The sequence below is a fragment of the Branchiostoma floridae genome, chromosome 7, assembly GCF_000003815.2.
Source record: "Branchiostoma floridae strain S238N-H82 chromosome 7, Bfl_VNyyK, whole genome shotgun sequence".
Taxonomy (NCBI): Eukaryota; Metazoa; Chordata; class Leptocardii; order Amphioxiformes; family Branchiostomatidae; genus Branchiostoma; species Branchiostoma floridae.
The window spans coordinates 16,343,225-16,365,806 of NC_049985.1; the positions used below are offsets into that span (position 1 = coordinate 16,343,225).

Sequence of the window (22,582 nt, forward strand, 5' to 3'; positions counted from 1 at the left end):
AAAATTCAAAACTCAAATATCGCATTAACTTAAAGGCAAAATCATATGAACTACTTACCTAAGTCCATTAGGCCCTCTTCTGCAGGTTCAGGCAGGTGTCTTAGACCAGTATGTCTTGAGGAATGTTTGTCTGACACAAACCGCTGTCTCAAACAAGTCTTCATGTGTTCCTTCACTGCCTCTTCTGTACCAAATATGGTCTGTTTGCATGTTAGACAGGTTTTCCCCTCCTTGTTTTCTACATTAACTGGCACACTGCTAGTCTTGCCAGGGCCCTTCTCTGTAGAAACTGTTGTGTCAGGACTCGCGGGTTTGCGTACTTTATCTTTGGCAGCCTTCTTCACTGCGCGACTGCGTAACTTGCGTACAGCGGGCTGAAAAGTTTTCCCTGTTTCCACAAAGTCACTGCTGTTGTCCAAATTTCCATTCTCTCCGATGAGACGCTTGAAATTTAGCGCTGCTCCCTTCCCGTTTGCTCGAGTCTTTGCCTTCTTCACCATCTTCCGAGCGAGTGCTTCCTTTGCTGTTGGGGTCCTGGGCTTGGCTTTGCTTGGGGTGATGCTTGGGTCATTGATGTTGTATGACTTCTGAGGACTGATGTGCATCGGTAGCTTTGGTACCACAACACTCAGATTGCGACTTTCTGTCATCATGGTCGTCATTTCTTTTGGAGCTGACACTTTCTGACTATCCTTTTCAATCAGTTGAGACCTTTTTCCTTCTGATTTGTCACTTTTGCCTGGGATGTCATCCAAAGTCAGGACTTGGACGACTTTCTTTACTTCCTTTACTGGGGCTGATAGACTGATCTGAGTCAGCAGGTCTTCTGTTACTGTACTACGGGAGGGTGCGGAAGTCTCTTTACCAACCACGTCTTTCACTGATTCTATTACACTACCTTCTGTTGGTTTGTGCTGTGCTTTAGCCTCACTGGCTGGCTTTGCTACTTTCTTTTGTGGTACTTCTGTTGCTGTACTGGGTTTTGCTTGACTAGGATTTTGCTCAGTGCTTTTTGACAGTGGCTTGGTTACTTCAACCTTCTTTTGAGAGTCCTGCTTTCTCTCACTATCACTCTTTGACTGTCGCACTTCGAAGCTTTTTTCCGTATCGGCACTAACACTTGCCCTCTGCTTTCCTGTTTTGTGAAATTTCTCTGGCGTTGTATTTCTCAACACTTCCTCATCTGAGAGCTTTCTTAGCAAAACGCTGGGGTTTAGGTTTACTTTACTTGCCTTAACGTTCATCACACTTTTGATATTGCCTGACATCTCTCGTACAGGGCAAAGTCAAGAACTGGTGTTCAAATCAAGTTAAACATTGAAGCTACATGAGAGCTAATGACAATGTTCACTGTTGCTACAGCTTCCTTCTCTAAAGCTAACATGGAACACAAAAATCAAACATGCATGCAAAAGTCTGTTGCAACAAATAACAACTACATAACTGAGTTCTTGATTCACTGTTTTTGGTCACATTACTTGGCTTCAGCCTTCCGTTTCTCTTGTTCTTGTCTTGCCTCGGCTCTCAACTTAAGGAACTGCACATTTTGCTCATGTTGTCGTGCACGTTCCTTCTGTCGACTATCTTCAATAACAGACGTGTAGAAGTATCTGGAAATGAAACAAGAATAGAATTTGTATGAATTTTGATCATGTTACACAATGTAAAATATTGTTACGTAATAGGTATACTCATAAATAGTAACACGATACAATGGTAAAATAAATAAGCTACAAAATACTAAACAATCAGGGCCTACTCCTAGCAAAATAACTCCCACCATTCCATCAAACTAGTTCATTGTCTGGAAGGGTTCAAATGGTTTTGCAGTAAACAAACCTGTTAAAAAACTACAGTCAAACCTGCACTTAAAGTGTCCGTCTCTACATAAGAACTATCTGACCAATGCGATCACTTTTTGGTGGTCGGTTGAATATTTTTTCCATTGACACAGGCATTAAGAAACCTGTCTACAGTGACCAACTCTTCACATAGACTATATTCTCATTGTCCCCTGAGTGGTCTTCTTGAGCATTTCACTGTTGGTAGCCTACTAGTACTAGTCCTGAGATCTACACCATGCATATGCCATGTGATCTTCCACAAAGCGTCCCCAAGCTAGGTGGTGACCTCTGTTGTGACCTTGCAGCACAGGTAAACAATACGCCTACACAGGCTGCTAACGTTTGTCTCCACACCTTTAAGTAAACAAGTCGCCTTCCCTTTACAAGGCCCCACGTGGCTAGACTTAGCATAAGGAACTTTTTTTACATCAATTTATATGATAATCGGGGAACGGGTTTTCTGCGCGTGGAGAATTTGCGCGTGCGCGTGAAAAATTTGCGCGTGAAAAAATAAAGTTCCTGAAATATGTCAGAAAATGTGCAGCAAGGAATTCTAAGGCAGAAAAATTTGATCCTATGATATAATTTCCCATATGTAACCAGAATTTTTGGTTTGAAAAAATCCTGATTTTTAGATCCCTTGGGAATAGATTCATTTGCATATTTTGAACAATCCAAAATCCCATTAATATCACAGAAATACATGGAAAAATTACTTGTACGTGTGTGTATGAGGTTTTATATTGTAAAATGTTACAATTTGAGGCTTTTCTCCATTCTAGAAGCTTCATTTCATCTTTTTTGAAGCAGATTGTTTCACGCGCAGATTTCAAACTTTTTTGCGCGTGAAAAGTTAACATTTGAAAATCACTTGAAAATCAATCAGATCGACATTTTGTACCCTAGAATGCAACAATACAATACTTAATTCCATTCTGTGCCATCTTGTTTCAGCTTTTTAAGTTTAAAACTGCAAATATTTTTTGAATCCCCTGGGAATCTGCTAATTTGCATATTGTCACGCGCAGATTTTTCACGAGCAAGTTTTCACGCGCACATTTTTCACGCGCACAAAACCCCATCCCGATAATCGTATTGTACTCAAATAAAAATGTCATACATGGCTGAAATTAGAAACATAAGAAACTTTTTGGCATGAGTTTATATGGTTATCCTATTGTCCCAGGGCTCGAAATTCATTTTTGGGATTAGGTGCACTGGTGCACGCAGGTTAAAAGATTGGGTGCACCCAAAAATGTTTGGGTGCAACACTTAAATTTAAGTAGAATGTAAAAAAAAAACTAATAACAAAACTTAGTTATAAGCTATCAAATTCTTAAAATAACATGACAGACATTTATATTATCTTTCTAACACTTAGATGTGAAGAATATGTATACTAGTATACTCGATCTTTCCATACATAAACTTAAGAAAATATTTGGGTGCACCCTGTGCACCCACTGAAAAAAATTGGGTGCACAGTTCCAATTTGGGGTGCACCTGGGTGCACATGCACCCAGTATTTTGAGCCCTGTGTCCTCATGTAAAAAAATTATTATGATGTCAACAAAATAAAACAAATACCAATATCATTAAAACCTCATACATTATAAGTTAGAAGTTTACAATATTGTAATATACAGACCAATAAACTAAGATAAAATCACGTCATACATTTACTATCGACATCAAACAACCAATCTGATGTGACAGTATTTTAGATGTAAATATTATGATAAGTTTTAGTAACAGTTCCCATTTCACATAGTTGGTCTTCCATAGTATGTATTATCTATAATATTTAGCTCTAGGGTTACAATGATGTGTATTTCTAAATTGTGGTATAAAAAAAAAATATCTATCATATTGTAGGTACATTATGCAAATAATATCTATTGTGCCTATTTACAATTTCCAAGTCAAGGACACTCATTATTCCCTATGAAAAATTCAATAGTTTTCATAATGAGCAGTTCTATACTACAGGTGCTTAATAGACCTGAAAAGTCACTAAGCAACTGAACAATGCATTAGTTATCAGGCAGTTGCAGGGTCATGTCAATGTTTAACACTACTAAAGCTGTGGTATCAGCCCTATGTACTAGACAAACACAAACCTAGACTTTGGATCTTCGACAACAGGTGAAAGTGAGGTCAAGCAGCACCTGTACAATATGTTTGGATAGAAACTTCTGGAACATGAGCATACTCTTCAAACTATACATCATAAAATAGCTGCACAATATGAGAACTACAGCCACATAATCATTTGGCTTACAAAACAGTGATCATGAGATCTGCAATTTTAAAACAGTAAGATATACAATTCAAGGACAAATTCAAGGCTTACTTCATATAGGCAAAACTAATTCCAGAAATACTGATCGTAGTTATAGGAGATGCACTTAAGACACCACATCATCTAAAAAAGTTTTCATTACAATTTCTTTTGAACTTTTTTAATAACAGATCATGTTCTCAAAATAAAAGATAAATACATAGCACCTGGATAAAAGAAAAGGTACTCTTTTAACTTAAGATTAAGCTTGGTACAGAATCCAACCCAACAAGCTGTCTACTGCAAAATAGTGAACAATAACAGGATGTCAAAAATCTTTTGTAATCAATCATGATAAATGACATTGTCTGAAACTACTAGTAGTAAACATTATGGTGCAAACTCTTGGTAAACAAGTGAGCAAGATCAGAAGTACATATTAACTGGAGGAAAATACATGTAATCTAATTTAAAGCCCAGAACTTGACTAGTGAAAGGGATAATCCATTTATCAATGGCCTGTTAAGATTACTACCTCACCTTTCTTCAGCACACCTTCCTACCTACCTACCCAAAGTTATCTGGTTTTGTTCCAACAATCTCACTAACACCAACCTACAGCAAACAGTTAAGCCTTTCTATGTTAAACATTTACACGATAGTATATTTGCAGAGGGCATGGTAGCTAGCAGTTGGTACCATATGGCTGCAACATTCGAAGCATTTTAACCTATGAAAAAAGTATGGCAATTTGTCCTGCAATAACCATTTTGCCCCAAGCAACAACAACACATATGTGGACACTAGTAGTACTACTACTACTAGTAGTAGGACCTTCTGTTTCTTCTTACTAAACCAGTTCAAAAACACAATTTTCTTTCACTAAAGTTCAATCCTCTGCAAATAGTTACAAATACAAGAGTACAAAAATTCTTCAAGTGTAACCTTTTCAACGTTGCGCCATTGTGGATTCTCAATAAGGTTTCTGGTGGGATAACCTGCATATATAGCGAGTAGGTATGAAGACGCGTGAGCGTGGGTACATCCAAACAACAAACATGGCAAACAGGTTTTCCTACCAAATTTCTACCCACGGTTGAACTATCGCCACTCGGGGGCGTCCTGAATTTACATCAACAATGCTGCCTTCCTTGAGAAAGCTAACATATCGGTATCCTACAAATAAGGGTCTATTCACTCACAAGTCCTGAACTTGCCTGTATTGTCAGTGCAATAAGAAGGTAAGCTGAGTTAGGTCCGGATGTCTAGACGTCTTCATGTTCAAACAAACACAAAGGTAACCATACACCCCCGGGCAACTTAATACATCAACTCTGAACTTTACCCTCTGACCTGCATTGTTTGGTGCAACACCTGAATATAACACACCACCAGCCAACATGAAATACGACACCCTAATGGCTACTAGGTTAAATACAAGGGTGCAATACACTGTAGAACTTCAAACTTTTTTGAGTTATCATAAATAAATACAAATGGAGACACAGAAAAAAGGAAGGTTGGTTCAACTTGTTAAAGGCATACTACGGGATTTTTGAATAAAACAAAAAGTAGCTTTTCCTACTTTTTCTTTACATTGTTAGTTCAATCAACCCTATAGCATTGCATACCAATATTCATTGAGAGATGCTGCGACATCAATGCACCACATAAGCATGATGTATAAAAATTGTGATCTTCCAAGAAACAGATGGGCACAGGCTGGTTACTGTACTGCCTCTGTGTGTTGTTGTTTCTTGCTTATCAGCCTGGCTTCCCAGTGGGGGGTCAGTTGACAGTTCCTCTGAGTACAGTAGACTAGCTTTCTGTACAAGGTTTCTTGCAGTTTTGAAGGGAATATGACCTTAGCTTGTTGATATCCTACGAAATAGACTAATAAGTTCATGATTATATGCTATTTTAGAATGATTAGATATTGGTGTTTCCAAAGAAGGTCTCCATTGTTTTCTTTATCTGCAGTCTGCCATGCATGTGCTAACTGATTACCCCACCCCGGGGGACCTACCGGTGGCAAGCAAGACCCGGAGGGTCTAACTTGGGGGGACACAAGGTTATAGGGTGCCTAGAGCGGAATGTTTGTAGACTAATCCTTTACGTCCCTAACGTGAAATAATGACACAAAAGTGTCAAAAAGTGACAAAAAGTAGTAGTAAATCTGATATTTCTTAATTCTAGAATATTTCAAATTTGAGCGCAAAAAACTGCGTAGTATGCCTTTAAAAATTCTGTTTTCATGCATAGTTTAGTACATTTAAACTTTGACATGAAATTGTCAGTTGATAGTAATTGCACTTACATAAATATTCTATTGTTTAGGGTAAAAACTGCAAGTACTGCATGACTTACCTGAGCACCTCCCAAGGACACTTACAAATTACATTTACATATCACATTATGCACCTGTCAATCTGATTTACCACAGTAGTAAAACCTAAAGAGAATGTGTTTAGATCAGTCCTTATAATGCCACCAGTAAGGTTATACTACGTATACATACCAGCATTTCTACAAGCTATGCCACATGATACCACTGTTTTAACAATTGCCATGAGCCAACACTTGAAACAACTCTATTTTAAACAACATGTATGACTATGAGCACATGATAAGCTGCACTAACTACAATGTACATGCATATACTGCAATTTCATATGGTTATATTAAAGTTGTTGCAACTATGTTGAAAAGACAGTTCTACAGAATATTACGTATGTATAAAAATTATCAGCAAATATATATATTAATTATCATAATATATAAATCAAACTTGGATATATCATATTGGATCTGAAGGTACGCCCTTCAGTTGAATAGGGCTAATTTGCAAGGAGGCCAATCCCATATCACATTTCTAAACACCACACGCCATGGATAACAGTTAAATCTGCCAGTTAAACAATTAAACAAACTGTTGAAAATACACAATGTACCTGCAAGACACCAGGAGAAAATATCTAACTTTGATAACAGAATGAGCAGGGTGCTTTTCCATACACACCGACTTACACATACAGGTGTACCTTATATACCTGCTGCCATGACACCATGGCACAGGTATGTCAAGTGAGCCATGACGACCTTAAGGGTCAAGTTACTAGGTGCGCACATGTAAAGAATAGATCTCTGTCTGCATTGGTGAAAACAACATGGCCTTGATGACAGTGTTAAAACATTGAAAGTTTTTACATTTTTATGATGTTAGGGATGATCCACAAAGTAATTTTGTTTATAAGAAGCAAACATGAGTTTCATAAAATAGCATAATAAATGTTGTTTAACATCCATATTCTAAACCTCCATGGCACAACAAAGCACAGAGAAACTTCCTGGTTGTGTGTTTCGAAAGTTGACACTGTGTCCGAGCAATATGACAGAGCGCTCACTGAATTTCATCGATAAAAAAAAACAAATCTCTTTATGCTTGGCCGTGGAGCATTTTGTTGTCTTCTTGGTTATACTTGTATGTTATGCATGACAATCCCAAAGTAACATATCCAATTTAGGACACAGCGACACTGCCAATGTGCAGTGAGATACCCGCTTTACTTACCTACAAAAAAACAATGTTGAAAGTTCACCAGCTAATCCAGTTGTGCAAATTATGAATAAGGCATATAAAAAAACAGAAGTCTGGTACCGCCATAGGTTTCATGATCATTATACTTGTAAGCAGGTTCAAGGTATGACCTGGGTAGGCACAAGGTCAAAGGTGAAAGCCCCTAACTTGTAAACAAGTCTTGTCTAGCCAAGGAGGTTAAAATTGGTCTAGCATGTCCAGAAGCTTCAAGGATATGTTATCCACAATGCATCACACCGAGGAGGTGAAAAAAAGGAACCTCCTTGATCACATGTACATGCACGCGCAGTTTGAACAGTGAAAGTGGTTAGTGTTTTAGAACAGGTGCTACATAAGAAGTGAATGCGCATGCGTGAACGAGTGAAGACACGTCTGGCTGAGGCTGCTGAGAAGAACGGAAAAAGTTTGACTTTTCGTACTTTCTAGAATAGTCCGAACACAGATTTTTTACTTGAACGGAAGAAGAAAAGACTAGTTAGACTTCTGCTGGAAAATTTGTAAGATTTTTAGGCTAGGTAGCCGTCTTTTTTTACCAAAAACAGCAGGACAACAGCGCTACGCTGTCCGCCATCTTGGTCTTCCCGTACAAGTTCGTACACGTAGCTTTTTCTTGATAAAATAGTCGGACATAGCTTAGTAGGACAAAAATTGTAAGGGATAAAAATCCTTGTATTTTACTAGCCGTAATTTCTTCTTAAAATTTTAACAATAGTCTGACTTTTTGCTTTTAATGTAGGATTTAGATTGGGCATCTTTGTTAGGTCACGAGGGTAGCCATTTTGTATCGCTCATGTTTAGAAGTTTTATATCGAGTAGGCTAACTAGCGCAGCATTTTAGATCTTTACTAGGCAACTCAGAGACGGTACATTGACTGCACTAGACTAGATAGGGACCAGCCAGGCTCTTTTAGTACTTAGGCCACTGTTAGAAATTTCTATACTCTAGTTTAGACTTGAGTTGGCTAACTAGCGCAGCATTTTAGATTTTTACTAGGCAACTCAGAGACGGTACATTGACTGCACTAGACTAGATAGGGATCAGCCAGGCTCTTTTAGTACTTAGGCCACTGTTAGAAATTTTTATACTCTAGTTTAGATTTGAAGAAGCCATCCTGAATTCCTGTCCCTAATTTCAACCTCTCCACCCAGTGTCGGGGAATTTAGACTCAAGACACAGTAAGGATAGTCAAAAATTCCAGTGGTGGGAAAAGCCACACAGGACAAGGATACTAATTTATGACATATTCCGGTGGTGGGAAAAACCACATAGGCCCAGAAGTGCACACCGATTTGGGAATAGGATTTGGCAAGATCTAATGAAGTGGACTTCCAGTGGCAGGAAAAGCCATCATAATTCCTGTGGTAGGAAAAACCACATAGGCCCAAGGCCACGAGCAAGACCATAATCATCTAGTCAGTGGAGAATCAGGTCTCAAGAAAAGCAAGCCACAAGGAATTACAGAGAAGGGAAGAATAGCCAGTAACAAAAGCACAACGAAGTACAAGATAACGAGTGCTGGTCATTAAATCTGTGAAGCACACAATGAATGAGTGTAGCAAAGAAATCTGGAATTGTGACATTTGTATGAAAACCCTGGACGATAAAAAAGGATGTCAAGCCTTAACATGCGATGGCTGTGAGAAACATTACTGCCTGACCTGTACCAAATTTGAGCAGGGTGAATTCAAGGCCCTACGTAAACTACAGAGGGATGATGTATGTTGGTTTTGCACAGGATGCAAGAATGACCTACATAAGATGTTGAAAAGGGGGAAAGAAAAACAAGACAACAATGCCATCCTGGAGAATATCCTAAACAGACTTGACAAAATTGAAGAGAAAATAAGTACAACAAAAGAGACAAAGCCACGGGAAGAAACCGGTACCGGGCAGGTGGAGGAAATTGTGAAAAAGACCATAGCTGAACACAAAACAGAGGAAAGGGATAGAGAAAATAGAGAGATGAATATAATCATCCACAGAGTACCTGAGCCAACTCAAACAAATGCAGAAGAAAGAGGGATACATGATACAAGGTTTGCTGAGCGGCTGTTTGCTGAACCACTAGAACTGGGTAAGATTGACATTAGAAACACAGTTCGGCTGGGGAAGAAGAATGAATCAACACCGAGACCCCTAAAAGTGGTACCACAGAACAAAGATGACAAGAAGAGAATCATGATCAGACTCAAGAAGCTAAAGCATGCAGATGAAATGTTTAGAGGCATCAGCGTATGTGATGACCTTAACAAGGAAGAAAGAGAATTGTTGAAACAAAAAGTACAAGAGGCTAAAGATCTGGAAAAAAACCAAGAAACGGAGGGCTACTGGAAGTACCGAGTAAGGGGCCCTCCGTGGAACCTCCAAATAAGGAGGATAAAGGCTTAGAATCAGAAAACATCAACCAAGGAACAAACTGCAGAAAAAAGTCAGACATTAAAGTCTTATACACCAACATTGACTGCCTAACTAACAAGAAAGCAGAATACCTTGCGGTGATAGATAATGAGGCACCTGATGTTATAGTTACAACAGAAACAAACCCGAAAAACTCAAGATTCAAAATGTCACCAGCAGATCTACAAATAGCAGGTTATACGGTGCACACAAATGCAATGAAGGATGGAGTACGTGGTGTTGCAGTACATGTCAGAAGTAACCTAGTTGCTGGGGAACCGGACATGCCTGAGGAAGTTAGAGCTATGGAGACAGTTATGGTAGAGGTAAAGCTCCATCAGAATGATAAATTACTAATCATGGCAATATACAGAAGCCCTAACTCAACTGTGGAAAACAATGAGAAACTGTACAATATGCTAAAGAACTGCAACAGGGGGAAATATACCCATGTGTTACTTCTAGGAGATTTCAACTACCCAGACATAGCCTGGAGAGAAGGCGAGGGGTTGACACGCTCGGCCAACAGAGAAGGGAATAAGTTTCTCGAAGCCACGAGAGACGCCTATTTATTCCAACACGTGTCATTTCCTACAAGGCATAGGCCGAGTCAAGAAAGCAACATACTTGATCTGATATTCACCAATGAAGGACACATGGTTGATGACATAAAGACAAGTCCACCTATTGGGAAGAGTGATCATGTTGTACTGTCTTTCGTGTATAAGTGCTATGCTGAGAGGTCTCAGACTAGACCAGAGTACTTCAAGTACAATAAGGGGGACTATCAACAGATGGCGCAAGAACTTGATACGGACTGGGAGGAACTCCTATTAGGCAAATCAGTAGAAGAAAGTTGGCTACTTTTTGCTGACAGGGTAAAAGGCGCCACAGAGAAATGCATACCAAAAGCGACTTTAAAAATGAAAGAAGGTCTACCATGGAGAAACAGGGACCTCATAAGTAAGCTGAACAAAAAACAAAAAGCTTGGAAGAAATATCAAGAATCAAAAAAAGACAAAGATTACAAAAGCTATACAAAGGCAAGGAACCAAGCTCGCTGGGCAGCCAGAAAAGCCGCAAAAAACTACGAGAAAGAAATGGCATACAACATTAAGGGCAACCCAAAACTGTTTTGGAAATATGTAAATAGTAAATCCAAGACAAGAGAGAGCATCCCAGAACTAAATGATGGAAATGAAATTGCAAAAACGGACAGAGAAAAAGCAGAAACTTTAAATAAATTCTTTGTGAGCACGTTCACTGAGGAAAGAACTGGCACCATACCACAAGCAAAAAAACAAAATGTGAATGCACTGCTGTCTATGGTTGAACTGTCAGTGGAGGACATTGGCAAGAGACTGAAAGAGGTAAACCAGAATAAAACCATGGGTCCAGACGGGATTCATCCGAGAATTCTGAAGGAACTGGCAGAAATCCTGGCAAAGCCACTGTACATTATTTTTAATAAGTCACTAGAAGAGGGGAGGTTACCGAATGACTGGAAAGTCGGGCATATCACGCCAATATTCAAGAAAGGGAGTAAAAAACTACCGAGTAATTATAGACCAGTGAGCCTAACATCAGTAACAGGAAAGATACTGGAAAGTATCATCAGAGACGAGATCGTAGATCATATGCGAGCTCACAGTCTGTTTACAGAGAACCAACACGGCTTCCTACCGGGAAGATCCACGACGACACAAATACTAGAATGTCTTGACGACTGGACGACTTGGATTGAGCAAGGCTGGCCAGTGGATGTAATATATCTCGATTTCCAAAAAGCTTTTGACTCGGTACCAATTGAGAGACTACTGAGAAAGGTCGAAAGCTACGGGATATGTGGTAACTTGCTCCAATGGGTGAGGTCTTTCCTGACGGAACGCAAGCAGCGAGTTTGCGTGAACGGAGCACGCTCAAGTTGGGCAAATGTCACTAGCGGAGTACCGCAGGGTAGCGTTCTCGGTCCGGTTCTATTTACAATTTTCATCAACGACATGCCAGAAGTAGTACAGAGCAAATCAAAACTTTTTGCAGACGACACGAAAGTCTATCGAAGTGTATGTAACATAAAGGACTGTGAATACCTACAGAAAGACCTTAACAGCTTGCAAGAATGGGCAAACAAGTGGCAATTAAGGTTCCACCCCAGCAAATGTATTGTTCTGAGGGTGGGCTCTAAGCACCCAGAGTTTACATACCACATGATTGACCAGTCTGCGGCGAAGGTGAACCTGACCTTCAACAAAGAGGAAAAAGATCTGGGAATTACTATAGATCAAGACTTGATGTTTGAAAATCACATCTTATCCATTGCATCAAAGGCCAATCAAATGGCGGGTATCATGTGGCGAACATTCCACCATGTGGATAAGGAAATCTTCACTCTGTTATATAAGTCACTAATAAGACCCCACATTGAGTATGGTGGCCCGATATGGTCCCCGAGTACGTGGAGATTGACTGACCTCTTAGAAAATGTGCAAAGGAGAGCGACGAAAAGGGTTCCCGGTCTGAAGGATCTATCATATGAAGAAAGACTCCGAGCCTTGAAATTGCCAACACTACTGTATCGACGGCTGAGGGGAGACCTCATCAATACGTACAAATATGTGCATGGACTGTATGACACAAAGCCTTGCTTAACAGAAAAAATAAGGGACAGCAGAACTAGGGGTCACAGTCTACGCCTAACAAGATGTGCATCAAACAACAGCAGAAGACAGGCTTTCTTCAGTAGTAGAGTGGTACCTTGGTGGAATGGGTTGACAGAGGAGGTGGTAACAGCACCGTCAGTAAACAGTTTTAAAATAAGACTTGACAGACTGATGGAGAACCACCCAGTAGTGTACAACTACAGGGCCTTGGATAATCCCCATAAACCAAACATCACAGTCAGCTGATTGCAGAGAGGAAGAAACAGTTGATCAGGAGCGGTTCCATGGAGTGCGAACTCCTACCCAACCGAAGGACCTCTACTCTACTCTACTCTACTCTACTCTACTCTACACATGTACCTGTGTAGGTACAAAAACAGTTTCTGACCTAAATAGCAATACCTGTTTATTGTCAGGGCGCCCCACACAGTGGGTGGGACTATAAACGTTTTGTCACGCCTCACCGCTCCCCCAGGTTAGCATAATTACAACATGTCTAGTCAGGGGGCAAAGGTCGTGGCGTTGGGAGGCGGGAAAGGGGAGGGTGATTTTGACGAGGGAAACATAAATCATTTGCCACGTTTTGGGACACATTCTTTCTGTACGTGTATACATAACAATCGCATGAAATCTATTGACAGTAGTAGCATTGATTCACTGTAATCAAGGAGGTTAAAAATCACTTTTTTAAACCTCGTTGCTGTGATGACCAAGATCGCACACGCGCAAAAAACGACTTGCAAGTGTGTACAAACCGGTAGAACAAGAACCCAGATCCGAGCGACAGAGTGAAGAGTAGCGGGAACCGAATACGGGTATACAGCCGGCCTATGTTGACCATGACGATTTTTAGTTCCAAACCAAACTTCAGCGGTCCAAAGCGAAGCAAACTCCGACGAACTCGTGAGAAACAGCTGCGAACCTCCCCGTAAATAACTAATGAGGGTGCCTGCGTTGTTAGCCATAACGCACGAGACAAGGACTCTGATTGGTTACATTTCTCAAGAAGAAACTATTTGTCAAATTTCATCCAATCAGAATGTTTCTAGCAACTTCATGAAGAAAATCCCGTCATGCATCGTGATCCAAGATGGCTGCCTCCTGTGACTAAGAAACCGAGCTCTTCTGCAAAGTTACCTTGTTTACTGGTCAAAGGTGAGTTAATAGCTAACTTATCGATCGATAAAGTCTAAGGCACTAGATTTACAGCCGGATCCTTGAGTTGACACGTACGGGACGTGGCACAGAAACAGCCGTTTGTCGGTAGCTTCTAACCCGCTCAAGTTTATCAAACTCGTGACCGTCATATGTCGACTGTGAATCAGCTGTTGATAAAAACATGTCACGACAGAAATCTTCTGCTTCCTTAAAACGGAAATGTCAAGACGACAGGGGGAAAGTCGTGAGAGGTAAAGGACCATGGAGTGCCGCGGTAGGTGTGGGATCGTGTTTTGAGTGTTGTTTATGGAATTGAAGCTGCATTATTTCTATTACGATTTCCTCCACAAAAACAAGTTAACGTTACCTTCATGAAAAATCATGATTATCTTTACAGCATGGATGTTGAATTTATAAACTCAGCAGTGTACTACTACACTCCAAGCCACCAAATTAGATATCTGACTACACAGAGAACACCATTATTTTATTTTGATAAATTATGGTAATAAAAGCCTCTGTGAGTTTTTAAAAAATTGTCTAATTTCTAAATGGTTTGCATTTTTGTCTTGGATTTTTTTTATCCCAATTTAGTCAGGCCCCTTGGTACACGAAGCAGGTAAGTCATCCAACAGAATTACTTTAGAGGTGAGGCATTAGCTGTAAATGATGAATTGTTTTATTGAAAAAAAAATTACTCTCAAAATCCAACAATGGTAGCCAGCTGGCTTACTGATGTCATACTTAACATCATATTAAAATCAATGTACAAGTTACCAACATTCTCAACTGTACGTACACAGGTATTAATGTGTGTCACAGATTGTAGATATTGGACTGTTCTTTTTACTTATTGTTAAAATACAACACCGGTTTTGAATCAGAACCAGATGTTAGCTAAACTTAAGACGCGATGTACATTTGAAAAAAACAACTACTTGTGATTGTTTTACAGGTGTATGGGTACTTGGAGATGCCTTCCAACAAGTCCTCCTCAACCATCTACCAGTTCTACAACTGCCGCATTCTCAAGGATGGGAAACTTCAAAGGTACAAAATTCAATACAAATTCTACTCCTACATTGTATTGGACGGACATTCATACTTGCACCAGGTCAACAAAATATGATTTAGGTATAGATGTAAATGAGCCCATTATAGATACAATTCAGACATTACAACCTTATGAGTTACAACATAGATAGATCCGATAGCAACCACATCTGTCAAAACGTAGAACTGCAAAATAAAAGCATAAAGCCAAATATTTGACAGACATGCAATGATTCTCGCAAGCAGCTAATAGCTATGCAGTCATAGGTTAGATTGCTAATTGTGATAGACATTCAGGATTGGTTTATTCTCAATTACTATTCATTTGGTAATCCTCAAGTCTTCAATATTTCCAGATATGTTGTTTTCATCAGTAGTGCAGAATAAGGAGTAGGAAGATGAAGATGAAGATGAAAGTGTCAGTTCAGTTGTAACTTTAAGTATGACTCCGACATAATACCTTAAAAATTCAACTAGTCTTCCATCATCATTATCCTTGTGGTAGTCCTCAATATATTTTAGATATTGATACAGATGTTTCATGTATCGTTTTTGATATTTCAGGGAAGACTTATGGATAAGAGATGGGAAGATCCTCAACCCAGAGAAGCTGTTCTTTGATGAGAAGGGGTATGCAGATGTGCGGATTGACTGTAAAAATCTCCTCATCGCCCCAGGATACATTGATGTACAGATCAATGGTAATCATTTTCTAATTGTCTTATTTGATATCTATATGTATTTATTTGCTTTTGTTTTGTTATGGTGCATAATGCATATGATATACTGGTTTATTATAGACAATACACAAGTGTCTCAGACAACTGGATTTTTGTTAACAGTCAGATATTATTCAAATATAACTACGTTTGTACTAGTATACATGTAGCATTGGCTGTCTTTTGTCAGTGACTGATGAAAGATACTTGATGCTATCTAGATGCTAACTAGCTAGTTAGCATCCAGATATAGCATCAAGTACATTGTATCTTTATACTATTATTATATAGAGTCCCTGGTAAAAGATACTGGATGCTACACGGAATGTCTGACCGTTTACAAAAATTGATCCAGTTGCATGACTCATGAGTAACTTCTGTATTTGGCATCTTGTGACTTGGATGTCTAACCTTCATTGACACATGGTTTATAGTAATTACAAAATGACAATTACCAGAAAGTTTGATTCATGTATGTGTTTTGCTCCAGGTGGGTTTGGGGTTGACTTCTCCTCAGACGTGGAGAATTGTGAAGAGGGAATTTCCAAAGTTGCTAAGGGACTGCTGGCCTATGGCTGTACATCGTTCTGTCCAACTATAGTCACCTCACCTCCTGAGATATATAAACAGGTAAGATAATGTATTACTTGTTCATTTGTGTTTTAGTGTTTAAGTATAGTAAAAATCCACAGTTATTCATTTAGCAGTACTGTATTGGATGCTGTGGATGCTTTGAACAAAAATGCTTAAAATCGGATTTTATTTTCAGATCCTCCCAAGGATAAAGTTGAGAGATGGAAGCTCAGAAGGAGCAGGGGTGTTGGGTAAGTTGTGCTAAAATACAATAGCTAGCATTATTTTGCCATGGCTTTTTTTAATAAAAAAAACATTGCTATATTGATAAAATAATAAAATGAAAAAAAGTCTGTCCATTTTTTATTAGAACATATAGGCATTTCATCAATGTGCTAAAATCTGTATGTATATCCTAAACATTTATACAAAGGAGAAACATTTGACAAACTATGTACTATACTATGTACATGTAGGAGACATGGAACAGTATTCATAACACGAGAAGTAAAATCTCCATATATCGTAGTACATACAGCTCTTCTTGTTCAACAATATCTTTGTTCTTGATAAATTGTTAAAGAAATCAAAAGGCTGTAAATATCTGGATTTAATGGTTTGACCAAGAACATGGCTTGAGATAGGTGCCTGATACTCATGATGATGTTTTTCTCATGTATGATCTACACAGGAATACATATTGAGGGACCCTTCATCAGTAAAGACAAGAAGGGAGCCCATCCTGAGAGGTACCTTAGGAAGTTCCGGCAGGGCTGGGATGATGTGTTAGACACCTACAGTACCCTGGAGGGTGTCAGGCTCTTCACCATCGCACCTGAACTGGAGAATTCCTCTGACATCATCAAACAAATGGTCAAAAGGAACATCAGAGTTTCTGTAGGTAGGTGGTCTGTGTCTGTGGTATACATCACAAGTCAACCTTTCAACATCTGTATTACCAGCTTCTTTGTTTTGCATAAAGCCATGCTGATTCATTTGTATGGATGACATCCTCTGGGGACCAAGTGCAAAAGTATGGCAAAAAAAGTTGCCTTCATTATGAAATCTAAATAGTCAGGAAGGTTGAACAAATGACTAAACACATATGGTATGGTGTACTGAACATCCTCTTCATCTTCTTTGACTTTGAAGTCACTGACATTGACATTTTATGACATAAGTGACCGTTTTTTGTTGCAATATACAGCATATTTTGCACCTGCTTTGTACAATTTGCAGTGTGATTGAAACTTTTCTTCAACGGACCAAAATTGACATGCACTCAAATGTCATCCTTGTAATCAAATCAACACGAGTTTTGTACAGTAAGTACAAGCTGTGTAAGACTTAAGACTTTAAAGTTTGACAGTACAGCACAGCATACCGGTATCCTGTCTGGCCATTGGTAGAGGTCCCTAGAGTCGGCAACTTCATTGAATGATACTGATGGACAATTTTTGTTGAATTTCGTAAAGCCACAGGTTTCTTGAAAAAAGTTCTTATTACTTGTTTGCATTGTTCCTGTAGGGCATTCCTCAGCTAACCTGTCGCAGGCGGAAGCAGCTGTGAAAGCAGGTGCCACCTGTATTACCCACCTGTTTAATGCCATGGGACCGGTAAGTATATGTTTAACAGTTGTAGGGGATATACTAGTAGGCAGAAAGATTGCAACATGAGATAAAAACATTACTTATACTGGTAGAAATAGTTTCATTTCTTCACGGTTTACCCAATTTCAAAGATGCTTAAAGTCTTAAACAATTAAAGACTATGAAAATGTACATTTGACAAACATACCTAACATATATGTAAGGAAGGCTCTATGAAAAGTGACATACGAAGATTTGACCTGTAATAAATGTATTATTGTCCCCATGTCATTTACATGTGCCAATTATTATCATAATGATATGAAGTGGTAAGAAAGACATTTTCTTTCTACATTTTTAGTTGGGAATAATGCCAAGAGAGAAATATTTTGTATTTTTGTTCTCATTTATTCATTTACCTATTTACAGCCTGCTAGCCAATTTTCTGTTGCCAAGGGCAATCCCTATAGCTAAGAATACAAAAAGTACAATGGAACATGTGTAAAAATCATAAACTACTATATCTAAGGTTAGACTCATAGACATTTCTACCCACAGTTCCACCACAGAGACCCAGGGATAGTTGGGCTACTGACCAGCCACAAGATTCCCAAAGGAGTGACCCTGTTCTACGGGATGATTGCTGACGGTATCCACACGGACCCTGCTGCCTTAAGGATAGCGTACAGGGCACATCCACAAGGTTAGCAATAGCCCGCGTACCAACACTACAGGCTTTCAAGAAAGCCATTACCAACTACTATTAGAGCTATTGGTACTCACCGCCTCCCAGATACAGGAAGGCGGACAGGGATTAGCACCCCTGCCCTTGAGGAGCTAGGCTCCCCATCTCTTACCACTCACACAAACATAAAGCAAAGAAATAAAAAGCGACCACCACTAAACCAAAAACCCTTGTCCACGTCTGGAGTCTTCAGCTTTATTGAAGTTGGACGTGCACATGAAGACGATACTTCCTTTAGTAGTGCAAAACTGTCCAAGAAGACCACTCGGGGGACTGGTAAAGTCTGGACTGTGTGGATAGGTGGTCACTATAGGAAGAATTCTTAATGCTTGTGTCATTTGGAAATAACACCAAAAAGTCGTCACATTGGCCAGGTTGGCCTTATGTAGGGTGGTCACTTGCACAGGTTTGACTGCAATCTGTTTTTTATATAAACTCTGTAAGGGTGTGGTTTTATACTGTAATACATGTATTATGATTAGAACCACAGGAACTTTTAGACAATTGTCTTTCCTTGACTGTACATTTCTATTGGTGGTTAAAGGGATGTAGACATTGGATGTATGATTTGTGTTTAGTCAGTTGCTTATTTTAGTAACGTCTTTTATTGTTGAACACATATACCATGTAACGTGTCATCGCATTTCTATAACCCCAACTAACCAGTATGATTCCATGCCATGTTGCTTATTCATCTCATTCATCATCATTTTGCATCATTACTAACCAGCATTTCACCATTCACAAGTGTTTGCTGCTTTTACACACTACATATGCATTGAACCTCTTTTTAATCAACATTTTCATTTCATGTGCCTCTCTGCAATGCCAATGGTGAAAGATCATATTTAACTAACCAGCTTGCTTTTGTACCATACATACGCACCTACAACTAACCAGTGTCGATCTTAAGGTTCCACATTGTTACAAACATGACAATAGATAGTTTTACATTTGATTTTGTACTCGTAAGAGAATCCAGAAAGTTTGTCCTGGCCAAATGATTACTTAGTAGATCTAATGACACTTAATGTTCTTTGGAATCATTGTTGTCTTAATAATTTTTTCTCATAAGGTATTTATGGATGATTCAATGCAATTCTTGCACACGCTTGCCACAACACTTTGTAGGACTGATGGTCGTCACGGATGCCATCAACGCCATGGGGTTCCCTATAGGAACGCACAAAATCGGACAGTTAGATGTCGACGTCACCTCCGATGGTCGGGCCTGCATCTCAGGAACCAATACTCTCTGTGGAAGGTACCATTGTCGACAGGCGGGGGTCTCCCCATTGCATGGAGCACTGGTGTTCAGCTTTGTGGACCACAGAAAACACACCACAGCCACATTTTTCTCCCTTAAATCTGTTTCAGAAGTCTGACAGCTTTCACATTCTTTCTTGTTGATTGAAGAAAGAAGAACTGAAACTCATAGTTTTTATTCAAGTTCTATTTAAGATTACACCCCTTAAATATAATCTGCGTGTACCAGATTTTAAATGATTAAAAGTGTTGATGACACAATAACCTGACCTATATTTGACACCGTCATGCTCCATGCTCTAGGGAGACCCTAAGCTGTTTGCGTGCCATCCCTCTCTTTTCTGATGCCTGCACCAAGAGTGAGTGACAGCTGAACATGACAGCCATATGTAGTGCGGATGTACAACATCACACCAGTACACTGCCGCACATGTAGTTGTACTAACTTCAGTCGCCAGTTCATTTACAAAAGAAAAGCACCAGTTGGAGCAAGAGAACATGATGATAATTTTCTGCTCTTTCAGTCAGTTGTTTTACAAGAATTCGTCTTCGAATTCTAAAACGTCCCCCTCAGTGTTTTTCTTTTTGGTTAACCGGTATACAGATATTTCCTGTCCCAAGTCACTAGGAACTAATATGGCATGATGCTCAGCAATTAGCTTTCATTTTGGAGCCAGCATCAGAAAGGTCTGCCTAGCCCTCCTTCCCTAGTACTGATGGTGATACCATACATATGAACACTACAGGTATTGTGCTGGTCACTGATGCCATCACAGCCATGGGTTTACCGATCGGCAGCTACAAAGTTGGGCAACAAGAGTTTGAGGTGACGCCCGAGGGCAGGGCCTTTGTTCTGGGGACCAAAACTCTCATTGGAAGGTACAATAGCCACGCCCTCATGATGTTCAGAGTTCTCTGATGGATCAGAAGTCCATAAAATCTCTGTAAAAAGTAGATGACCAATATCTGATTTTACCTTCCAACAGTTTCTACCTCTGAGTCTGTGATAAGCAAACAATTCATACCACATGTAGGACAACCCTTTCCCTTCTCTAATTTGTAAAAAAAGAAGAACTGAAATCTAAATTTAAAGGCCCCACTAAAATCTCTTTTAATTTCTGCTGCCTGATCTTTGTAGTTTTTGTCCATATGAATTTAGTTTAATGTTTTTTCAATCTTCTTTAATCGTCTTTTATACTTAAGAGAATTACTTCAATTAACTCTGATAGAGCTTTGTGAGCCATTACAAACTGTAGGCTTTGCCTTACTTTACAGGTCCATTTGCATGTTAACTTTCAGTGCTAGTGATTTGTCTGTCTCTGAGAGTCTGTATATGCTATGTCATCTGTCTGTATATGCTATGTTAGACATCCTCAGTGCAAGCTTTAAACTTGAATAAAACTAGAAAACTTCTTTCATATATTTTCAGGGAAGTTCCATGTTCAGTAGTGTTCTGCAACATAGCATTTCATTTATTACACAGCTAAATTTGCGCAAATCCTGGCCTTCATAATCTGCAGTATTTCTAGTACATGTAGTTAGTTCAAAAAAACTCGCATTGCACTGGTTGTGTTCTTTTTAATTAATGATGGAGTTTTAGAACATTTGTTTGCTTTTGTAACGATTTTCAGTCCTGTGTAACTGATAAAATCTCACCCGTAGTTGTTTGTTTTTTCCTCTTCCAGCATTGTGACAATGGACAAGTGTGTCAAACACTTTCTAGAGGCAACAAACTGTTCCATTGAGGAGGCCCTGGAGGCTGGCACGCGCCACCCGGCAGAGATGATGGGTATTGCAGCTCAGAAAGGGACTCTGGACTACAACTCTGATGCAGATTTTATCCTTCTGGACGATGAGCTGAACGTCCAGGCAACGTACATTGCAGGGGAACTGGTGTGGGATAAAGTCACAGGGAACCATGATAAACGTGTCATACAGAGGAAGGGTATCAGTTGATATGAAGCTATATTTTGATCACTCTTCGTTCAATAGATGATGTGTCATATTTCCTTGTGTTATATTTTGTTCTATTGACAAATTAGAGGAAACCAGCAAAACTGTGGCCTTAAAATTAGACTAGCATGTAGAACTGCACGCATATATCAAATTTTGCTTACAAAGGGTTCAACTCAGTAATAATTCATATGCGCACATGCTTCTTTACTTTCTGTTCCAAAAGAAATATCATATAAAATATATGTTGAGAAAGAAGTTATCGTAGATTCCTCCTAACCCTATTTGACACCATCCTCATATGTAAACTATTGAAATGTATCAAAATAATTAATGGTTGTTTATGAAGTTAATGGGAAGTAGATTTTGCAGAAAGTATTGCAGGTGCTAAAACATGCTGCTCGGTGTGTTGTATATGTATACATATTCCTTACCAATTGTTAACAATTCCTCAACCCTCATTTGCCACACTTATTTAGTTTCACCATGGTTATGTGTTGTAAGCATTTCTGTTTGTATGTGTGGAACCAATTTTGTTATTCATTGGTGACCAAGTGATAAAGGATATTTGACAGAGGTCTACGTACTTAACCTATAATAATCTATTTAATTCATGCATAGTTCTTGGAGCAAGAATTTTAGCCTTGGGTGCCAGAGATCAGTATTATATCTGTGAGACAGATGCTATAAATTGCAAATAAATATTGCTAAAGAAACAAACTGACATTCACTGTAGTTGTATTTT

General features: G+C 39.2%; 2 protein-coding genes across 8 annotated transcripts in view; one reads left to right on the forward strand and one right to left on the reverse strand.

Moving 5' to 3' along the window:
• The window catches only part of LOC118419445, a 34,674-nt gene extending 20,950 nt beyond the window's left edge, over positions 1-13,724 (reverse strand). For 2 of the 4 annotated variants that reach the window (XM_035825817.1, XM_035825815.1), the window contains exons 1-2: positions 13,537-13,724; positions 59-1,610 (exon numbers count right to left, since the gene is read on the reverse strand). In XM_035825817.1, the coding sequence (XP_035681710.1) occupies positions 59-1,268 (1,210 nt within the window). In that variant the 5' untranslated portion in view covers positions 1,269-1,610; positions 13,537-13,724. Of the gene's footprint in view, positions 1-58; positions 1,611-13,183; positions 13,441-13,536 lie in introns of those variants that run through there. The other 2 variants (XM_035825816.1, XM_035825818.1) reach the window with 2 other exon arrangements.
• A 75-nt stretch (positions 13,725-13,799) lies between these two features.
• On the forward strand, positions 13,800-22,561 carry LOC118419446 (N-acetylglucosamine-6-phosphate deacetylase-like). 4 transcript variants are annotated; one of them, XR_004831620.1, is made up of 11 exons: positions 14,040-14,213; positions 14,895-14,989; positions 15,557-15,693; positions 16,202-16,341; positions 16,481-16,535; positions 16,976-17,185; positions 17,812-17,900; positions 18,432-18,576; positions 19,750-19,882; positions 20,631-20,763; positions 21,570-21,735. XR_004831620.1 is itself a non-coding variant. In XM_035825821.1 (10 exons), exons 2-10 carry the CDS (start codon positions 14,913-14,915, stop codon positions 21,838-21,840), a joined length of 1,257 nt encoding a protein of 418 aa, XP_035681714.1. In that variant the 5' UTR covers positions 13,800-13,936; positions 14,895-14,912; the 3' UTR covers positions 21,841-22,561. The 4 variants fall into 4 exon arrangements, 3 of the variants coding, with proteins under 3 accessions (XP_035681714.1, XP_035681713.1, XP_035681712.1); XM_035825821.1 differs by lacking the exons at positions 14,040-14,213; positions 20,631-20,763 and adding an exon at positions 13,800-13,936 and having other exon boundaries at positions 21,570-22,561; XM_035825820.1 differs by lacking the exon at positions 19,750-19,882 and having other exon boundaries at positions 14,039-14,213; positions 21,570-22,561.
• Positions 22,562-22,582: the final 21 nt, after the last annotated feature.